This window comes from Sceloporus occidentalis, unplaced genomic scaffold, assembly GCF_023333645.1.
Source record: "Sceloporus occidentalis isolate IW3139 unplaced genomic scaffold, rSceOcc1.0.p SCAF_59, whole genome shotgun sequence".
Classification (NCBI taxonomy): Eukaryota; Metazoa; Chordata; class Lepidosauria; order Squamata; family Phrynosomatidae; genus Sceloporus; species Sceloporus occidentalis.
The window spans coordinates 5,666,301-5,675,945 of NW_028317039.1; the positions used below are offsets into that span (position 1 = coordinate 5,666,301).

Here is a 9,645-nt window from a genome sequence, read left to right on the forward strand (position 1 = left end):
ATTTAAAGATAAGAACCAGGAGAGATAGGTAACCATTAAGATACGGTATATATTATTATTATTTATTGTTTTATATAGTGCCATCAAATTCCATATATATGGCTTCTAGTAATCTATTACTTTTGGATTATACCCATCTGAACACCGGAAAACGACATGTTATTGTGGCTTACTGGGAATGAGGGATTTGCTGGCGTTGTGCTCACGCTCTCTCTCTCACTCTCTCTCTCTCTCTCTCTCGTAGGTACTTGGAAACACTACTGAGGCAAGTTAGCAATGGCCATATAGCATATTTCCCTGCGATGAAAGCCTTCGTAAACCTTCCCACAGAGAATGAATTGACCTTCAATGCCGAGGAATATTCCGACATATCTGGTGAGCTCTATAAATGAAAATTCAAAGTATATTACCGTATTTGCTCGATTATAAGACGAGGTTTTTTTCAGAGCAAATGCTCTGAAAAATACCCCTCGTCTTCTAATCGGGGTCGTCTTCTAATCAGACCTCAAATAGAGTCTGATTAGGAGACTAAGATCCAGATCCCCCGCACCGCTGCAGGGGACCTGGATCCTCCTGTCTCACCCCCCCCCCCATCATACACACTTACCGGTGCTTCCTGCTGTATTGCCGGGGCAGCGGGTTGACGTCTACGCGATCCGCGTAGACAACGTCCGCTGCAGCCGGAAGGAGGTGTGGCTAGCAGCGGGGGTTGTCTGCGTCCGTCGCGCAAACCTTCCCCGACTGTCAGAGATCAGAGTTCCCCGCACCGGTGCGGGGAACTCTGATCTCTGACAGCCGGGGAAAGTATACGCGACGGACGCAGACAAACCCCCGCTGCCAACTCCACCTCCTTCCGGCTGCAGCAGAAGGCGACGTCAACCCGCTGCCCCGGCTGGAAGCACCGGTAAGAGAGGGCTGAGAGGGGAGGGGAGGGGAGAGTGTGTGTGTGTGTGTGTGTGTTAGTTAAATGGGGGTATAGGGTGTGTGTGTGTGTGTTAAATGGGGGCATAGGGCATTTCTGGAGTGGCGTTAAGGGGGCATTTAATAGAGCACTCTGCCTCCTGAAATGCCTTATACACCTATATGCCACTCTGCCCCATAATATGCATTTTAACCCCCTAAATGCCAGAGTGGCATATAGGGGTATAAGGCATTTCTGGAGGCAGAGTGCTCTATACAATGCCTTTTAACTCCCTTAATGCCACTCTGCCTCCTGAAATGCCTTATACCTCCCTATATGCCACTCTGCCCCATAATATGCATTTTAACCCCCTAAATGCCAGAATGGGATATAGGGGTATAAGGCATTTCTGGAGGCAGAGTGGCATATAGGGGTATAAGGCATTTCTGGAGGCAGAGTGGCACATAGGGGGTCAAAAGGCATACCATGGGGCACAGTGGCATATAGAGGGTTAAAAGGCATATCATGGGCCACAGTGCCATATTGGAGTGGCAAGCCTGGGGGCAGATGTGCGTAACTGGGGGACAGGTTGGAAAATACAAGAAATAAAAACAAAAAAAATATTTTTCTCAATCATAGCTTTTATTTAAAAAAATAGTTTAGATGAATTAACATTTACTGGTAAAACTTTTTTCCTTTAGGGTCGTCTTATATTCAGGCTTTTTCTTTTTTTCCTAAGTTAATATTCAGATTTTGGGGGGTCGTCTTATAATCAGGGTCGTCTTATAATCGAGCAAATACGGTATTATCATCAAAGCTGTAGCTTATGAATTGTTGTGTACACTGTGTATCCTGCTTAATTTGGATCAATCAGAAAAATACCATTCAAACTACATTACTTGATTATATGATTATATAACCAATCCCCTTCCTTTGTAAACAATTTTTAAATCATATTTTTACATGAATAATCCAAGACATTCTTCCCTGTCCAATGGGGAGCTAGAATGTTTAGACTTTAGAAGCCTTTAGTATGTGGAAATTTAAAAAAAGGAATTGGTGATTGTCTACAAAGCTGGGGATCCAGTTTGGTTGGAACTGCTATAGGGAAATGTTTTCTGGTCTGACGCGTGGCATTGGAAAGGTTTTTTTTATGAGGTTCCATAAATGTACAAGAATTAGTGTTTAATTATGATGAGGCATATTGAGTCTCGTAAAATGACCATTATTGAAGATGAGATTGTGTTTGTAGGTAATCGGTAACCACAATGCAGAAGTCAAGACAGGTCAACAAGATCAGAATCTAAACGGTTTTCCCAAACTGTAGACTGTTATAGATGGTGGAATGTGATGGCATCTGCTCTGGCCCCTTGCATATACAGACATTCACTATTTTTGTGTTCTGTATTTACATGTGTATTCTATTTTTTATCATTTTATAGAAATGAGAGCCCTGTCAGAACTATTGGGACCATACGGCATGAAGTTTCTAAGTGAAAGTCTCATGTGGCATATTTCTTCCCAAGTGGCTGAACTTAAGGTAATTTTCTTAGTTTTTTGTAAACCAAACAAAATACCATGTTTTCCTGAAGTAAGGCTTTTTTATTTTATGGTTTCATTTGATTAACATGATCCTGCACAGTTATATGTTTAACTTTGCGTGTTCATACGCTAGATTAATATTACTCAATCCTTTTTCACCGTGGATGTTTAATATCCATCGATTTCTGTAGCTTGGACTTTCTGTCCAGTTTTGACTTGAGCCGAAGCATTGCGTTAGATTTAGACCTTCTTTGCTTGCCGAAACCTGTTTCTTAAACCAAGCGTTATATACTGCTGCTTCATTATGTTGGGAACTTAGCCAAGGTGCTGTCATTTTGGGCTTAATGAAACTATTCTGCTCTTGGTATTTTATCCAAAGTTCATTCTTCACGTTGCAAGGATTTCATTTATTGGATCTGTCTTTCAAATGGAATGGATAAAATCCCCATAAATGGCCCTATTTCTGCTTGACAGAACTTTGTGCAGCTGCTTTGTGAATATGTCTTTCTCTTTTGTAGTCGTTGACATGTTTGTAATGTAAAGACACAGAACTGGAAAATGCTTAATGCTTGATGACCACGATATTTTATTTGTGTGGGTACTTGGTTTACTTTGGTTATGACACAAACAAGTACATTGATTTTATATGTTTTAATTGCCTGTCCAAAAGTTAAAGGGGCAACCCAGGCATTGTAGTCACTTGAATACTGCATATGATAACTGCATGGTCCCTATAAATTGTACTGCAGAATCCCCCCCAAATGCGTTTGCCCCTCTTCTCACTCCCCAGCTAAATGCCATGCAGTAGACGTGTTTAGCCACACACGTGTCCCTGCACGTGATATACTCGCCTCCAGCTGTTTTGGAAGAAAGTGTATTAAAGTACTCACAGAATACCTTTATAATATATGTTTGTCTATAGTAGGGGTGTCAAAGACATTAAATACGGTCCTTTTTAAGGTTTTCTCTGGTTAGGATACATTCTGTATCATGGTGGCCACCTCTCCCAATGCATTTTATGGGCCATCTCAGTAGTGTTTGTTGGTATTAACACCTTGCGTTCAATGAGTGTGCGATATATTGTAACGCTTCCTTAACTGTAAAATGTGCGCACACTAGAAGAATAAGTGAATAGTATTTAATTTCAGGTAGTCCCTTTTTTCCTGCTGGATGCTGTCGTTTGTACAGTAATGAATCTTATTGCTTTTCAGAAACTGGTGGTGGAGAATGTTGAGGTTTTAACCCAAATGAGGACAAGCTTTGATAAGCCAGAGCAGATGGCGGCACTTTTCAAACGATTGTCATGTAAGTGAGGCTTAGCTGTTGTGTCCCAGTGGGCTTCGATATGGTCTTTGCTTTAACAGACCGTTGTGTTTTATGCATGATTTGATATATATACGTTTTTTTACATATAGCATAAAATCTTCATGTTGCGGCAATGAAAGACTATTTAAATATCGCAATCATTCGTCAAAATGTTGTATACATGCTTTATTTTAGATGTCAAGACAATGCAATGGGTCACTTTTGTACTCTTTTTACATCTACAGCAGTTGACAGTGTCTTAAAGCGGATGACCATAATTGGGGTTATTTTGTCCTTCCGTTCTCTTGCACAGGAGTCCCTAAGAGATGTAAGAATTTTAGTTTTCCTCCTTTTTTTCTCTTTTGTAGCTATGTCTCTATAATTATGTATGATATATTTCCAAAATAAATTGTCAGAATTCCTCTGGCAGGGGGGTAGGGGACAACATGTTTTATTAAATATGGTTTAATGTCCTATATGCTTCTCATGCTTCCCAAAGCACGTGTAGACACAGAACTGACAATACAGTTCACGGTGCAGCTTCTTAGTGGCGTTGAGATAAAACACTATGCCTTAATATTTGAAATTTATAATACCAAAAGAATTCTACATAGCTTGAAGACTTCCCATTCGCCAAAGTCCCTGTATTTTGTCTCGCTTATGATGCTGGACTCCTTGCTTTGGCATGGGTAGATGCCAGTGTCTCTTAGAAGCAGCCTTGGTGGTGAAAAGCAAAAGATTTGTGTCTCCCAAATGCAGCTTCTTGGTGCTCTTGCAAGATTTTTGTGGGTCAAAAATCTTTCCTGACTGCAGGACTGAGCTATACATTACAACATGTCTCATAGTTGGCATGAATAGACCAGAGTAAGTCTCCAGACCCATGAAAGAGATTCTTCTTTTCAGAAAACCATTCTAATAATACTGGGTTTGCTCTAGAATCCCTGAAATAATCATTTTTATAGGAATTTCTGTGATAACTTTCATATTAAATATCAGAGACCATATTTACAAAACATGGTTTGAAGAAATGTTGAGCCAAAACAATATGATTTGTTTAAATAGGTTTGATATTTTGGTTCATTGTTAATAATAATAAAAATCGTCATTTTGGGTTTTCTGTTGCAGGTTTTATCTTACCACATTCCTTTCCTTGTGAGCTCAGTTGAGGACTTCAAGGATCACATTCCAAGGGAGACTGACATGAAGGTAAGGTTTTGATGTAATCCTAAGGAAGTTTTACTTTACTGTTTTTCTTATCTGCCAGTCAAGTGCGTCGGGTAAATGCAGTGAGATGGAATTTAAACATGCATGGAGTAGACGTAAGGCTATTCTGAATCTAAGGCAACACACGGAAATGTCAGGTTGGATGCTTTTGCAGTAGACCATATTGGACAGGCTAGATTCTTGTTCTCTGCTGGGGATGTATAGTTATTCTCTGCCCTGTTCTATACCTGCTAACCCCTGTCCAGGCAGCAAAGGGGGCTGTAGGTATGCCAATTACTTGAGGACAAGAATTGGTTTGTATGATTAATGATAGTTTTGTCATGCAGACACAGGTCCATGACATGAACTTTAAATTAACAAATCTTCAAACATTACAGTAATTGACAAGTAAAAGGCACAAGCTATAGGTAGTTCTAGGAATGCCAAGAGTGTAGTTTCCGTTTAATACTAGTTTTTCCAGGGTTGGATGAAATACCACATAAATCCGTTCTCGGTAGAAGTGCATGCTCAAACTTGTGGCTTGTACTTTAATGACTCTGGTTCCACGTGTCAGTAGTATTTGAATGTGATGGGGAAAAAAAGCCAGACATGGTATTTTAAGGAAAAAGAAAACTGTTGATCTTTACTTTTTCGTTAGGTTGCGATGAATGTATACGAGTTGTCGTCAGCTGCTGGGTTACCATGTGAAATAGATCCAGCTCTGGTTGTTGCATTGTCGTCTCAAAAATCCGGTAAAGCATAACATTTATCATTGTTTACTCGTCATTGTGTCCTTACACTATTCATTGTTATAAAAGACATTCCTGTAATATACATGGTGGACCTCTTTGGGGAAAAATGGTCTTTTAGATTTGAGTTATAAATCCATTGTGTGTTCCTCTAGTTTTAACTTAAAACACCTTAATCATGAAGTAGTAGATATTTAAAATTACATTTTCTACAGTAAATATCTGCATTTACGACATTATCGTAATAAAAATAAAATATTCCATATGTTTCATGTATTTTTTGCTATTGTTTTTGACTTCTAGAAACAATTAGTCCAGAGGAGGAATACAAAATTGCCTGTCTCCTTATGGTGTTTGTTGCGGTTTCTTTGCCGACCCTGGCCAGTAACGTGATGTCACAATATAGTCCTGCGATTGAAGGTATGATGTTTCCTGACCTTGTGTAAAGCAGATTGTCGTTATTGTACTAATGGCTGGTGATTGCCTGGTGGGCACAGTCCACAAACCACTATATTACAATGCCTGCTGCCCCGATGTGCACAGTTCTTGGTGAAAAACATCATTACAGATATAATGTGCAAAGTTTTGAAAGATTGCACATGTGGGTTTTCATTTTTTTAGTAAAGCTGAAACACTACTGATTCTTAAACTTATCAAATATGTAAAATGACTTCTGTGTTGATTCAGATGGTTTCTGTTGCTTTTCCCCATTCGCTTTTTCTGTCTTATAACTAAAATGTAAGTAACAAATGTAGAAAATGAAGCACTGACAAAAGTAACCTGACCTCCCAAACATACTTTTTTTTTAAAAATAAATTTTGTAAAAAGTAACTTGATTAAATGCATATTGTATTGGCCGTTCCTATCTCTTTATTAAGTATTTGAGATTTTTCTAGTGTTACCAACGATTACTAATAATGTTGTGCTTGGATCTTTTCATTATTTAGAAAGAAGTGTTGATTTAAAAAGTTATCAAAGTTAAGATGTATAAATTATATATATATATAAATCTTTTTGGTTTGTTTGTTTTGTTTTAGGGCATTGCAACAACATACATTGTCTGGCAAAAGCAATTAACCAGATTGCAGCTGCTTTGTTCACTATTCACAAAGGGAGCATTGAAGATCGTCTTAAAGAATTCTTAGCTGTACGTAAAGTTTCTACTTGTCTTTTGTTGAAAGTTAAAATGCATGTCCCCATTATCACCCCAAAAGGTTATACACTTAAATTGGCAACTGATTTTTACATTCATTTAGAATTATTATGTGCATGTGTTTGCATGTTTTTTTTCGTTCACTAAAATACCATGATGTGTGACCTTCAATCCTTCTTCGAAATTATATATTTGAATTTGCAGTTTAAGGTAGAAAAGGGAATATTTGTACTAAGTTTTAGAAAGTAGAATTGTGGGAAATTTGAAAACACCAAATGATAAAGACACTGACATAATTACAGGTCAGTTATTTAAAAAACCCAAAACTAATGATGTGAACGAATTTCACTCTTAACGTGTTATGAGAATTAACCTGCCAGCAAAAAGCAACAGCCACGACTAAATTCCTTTTAGAAGCTAGTCTATAAAGCTAGTTTATATATTATTTATTGATTTTTTTTTTACAGCTGGCATCATCGAGTTTACTGAAAATTGGTCAAGAGACTGACAAGACTACTACACGGAACAGGGAATCTGTTTACTTGCTGCTAGACATGGTGAGTTTCGGAGCGTAAACCTTTTCATAACTCTGCTAAGCTAATAAGATTTCACACACGCAAACTTTACACGTATGATACACTTAAATATAAAGAAACAGTGCTTAGTTATTGACTGTATGTAACTATATATATAATATATATATATATATAATTTTTTTTATTATTATTATTTATTTATTTTAAAGGAAAGGTTGTAGTTTTTCTCCTTTTTTCTACCTCCCAAAGTTAATGAAATGGTGAAATGTGTTCAGGTTCAGAAGTACATGTTACTACATGTTCAAGGGTGGTCAAGAAACACTCCAAACCAAAATGATATTGTGTATTATGTGATGAAACATATAAAAAGCACATTCCTGTAAATAAATATCTAAATATTGAATGATTACATTTGTTTATTTTTTACAGATTGTACAAGAATCGCCATTCCTGACCATGGATCTCCTGGAGTCCTGCTTCCCGTACGTCTTACTGAGAAATGCGTACCATGCTGTTTACAAGCAAAGTGTTACATCATCTGCATAAATATTTGTTTGTTATTCCCGGGCACGCTCTATGTTGCCTCAGTCTTACCTGGAAACTGTGGAGTACTTCTTCTTTTGGTTTGGAAAACACAACGGTTTTGTGACTTAAACCCTTTCCCTGTTCCATAGTTCTTATTTTGACCAGTGGTTTCTTTATGCAGTTGTACTACCAGATAAGCTTGGTTGATTGCACTTCCTAAACAAGGTTTAGCTTCTGAACGGTTATATTGAAAAAAAAAAAATCATAAAAAAATGCAAAGAAAAAAACACACTACTTTGACTCTGTTTTTGATATTTGATCATTATTGCTTGTTTATTTCAAAAAAATGTATTTAGTGATTATTTTAGATGGTGGTATAGGTGGCATCTGTGTGTAAATTATTTCATATAGGGAGAGTTATAATCTGTACCTTTTATGTTCTTATTGATAACAATTTGAATAGGTGATTCTGTGATTTCTGTGGAGTACTTGCACCATTTCCTATATTTTCTTCTTTTGAAAACATCCTCCAAGTTTAGTTCTGAAAAAAAAACCAAACACGCAATTAATATTTCACAACATTATTGTACTTTTCTGCATTTACAATACAGAACTCTTCCCAATATTTTTAAGCAGCAGCAAATGTTGTTTGTAAAAAGCATAGTATAATTTTTTTTAGACTAAATTTCATGATGCTGTCTTGGCATTAACACTACCGTTGTACCCTAATATATATGGTATGGAAAAAAAACATTCTTATGCATTTATCAAATGTTGATACATTGTTTTCCCTTAACCACTTTTATATGTTTTAACTTTTTGAAATTCAAGTGTAACTTCCATAACATACAACAATAAACACTAGACTGTATCAAATAGTATGTTCTCTTGGAGTGTGAACTTATGGGGCATCACGCATGAAGTACAGCAATGTCAGACTGGACTAGCCATGACTTCAAACATTTGTTGACTTTTACTATGTACCTGGTTCCTAAAATTTCATGTATGGATTGTCAGCTGTACAAAGATTTGTACCCCAGCTCTGACTTGGGTTTTTAGAGGAACTAATGTCAGCGTAAATGTATAAATCATTATATTTGTCAGTTTTGATTTTTTCAGTCTTAATTTTCTGAAAACAGCATACCGTAAGTTTAATTGCAATGCTATAAGCAAATTTAAGCTGCCAATATAGTTCAATGTTTTCTGCAATGACTTTTAGATTACTCTGTATGTGAAACGGCCAAAGTTTTTATTTTTAGTAGACTTGTTCATTTGGCTTTGTATGAACTCAATTTTAATGAATTTTGTCTAATTTGTGCATTCTTACAAAGTTCTGCAGATGAGGGATCTTCAAAGAAACAAACAAATCGGAGACCTCTAAATATTCATTTTCTTTGTCCATTTAAGCACTCGTTTAGTAGGGCTTATTAGAAGGAACTGTGTGTAGAAGGGTTCAGAATAAGTGTTGGACATAAATGGCCGATACAATCCTGGCATGAAGTGGAGTGTGTCATTGACTATGGCTGTGATTCATGGACTTTAAGGATTATTAACTAGCGTATGTCCCCATTGAAATAATGTGGCAAAAAGTCTTTTTCACCCTCTCTTAAATGCCCCTATTGTTTCCTGATTTTTCCCGCTCTCTCCCTCGACCCTGCCTTTTTTTTATCTTCCTGCTATAAATAAAAGATAATAAAATATGCATTAAACTCTATATGATGGTTTGGTGTA

General features: G+C 37.0%; 1 protein-coding gene across 5 annotated transcripts in view; it reads left to right on the plus strand.

Moving 5' to 3' along the window:
- Nucleotides 1–7,935, plus strand: part of LOC149287587 (nck-associated protein 1) — a 53,971-nt gene extending 46,036 nt beyond the window's left edge. For all 5 annotated transcript variants that reach the window (XM_089492675.1, XM_089492671.1, XM_089492672.1 and 2 more), the window contains 10 exons: nucleotides 245–375; nucleotides 2,344–2,441; nucleotides 3,655–3,748; nucleotides 3,994–4,076; nucleotides 4,874–4,954; nucleotides 5,610–5,703; nucleotides 6,004–6,120; nucleotides 6,738–6,847; nucleotides 7,321–7,410; nucleotides 7,819–7,935. In XM_089492675.1, coding sequence (XP_089348801.1) covers nucleotides 245–375; nucleotides 2,344–2,441; nucleotides 3,655–3,748; nucleotides 3,994–4,076; nucleotides 4,874–4,954; nucleotides 5,610–5,703; nucleotides 6,004–6,120; nucleotides 6,738–6,847; nucleotides 7,321–7,410; nucleotides 7,819–7,935 — 1,015 coding nt within the window. The remainder of the gene's footprint in view (nucleotides 1–244; nucleotides 376–2,343; nucleotides 2,442–3,654; nucleotides 3,749–3,993; nucleotides 4,077–4,873; nucleotides 4,955–5,609; nucleotides 5,704–6,003; nucleotides 6,121–6,737; nucleotides 6,848–7,320; nucleotides 7,411–7,818) is intronic.
- The last annotated feature ends 1,710 nt before the right edge of the window (nucleotides 7,936–9,645 follow it).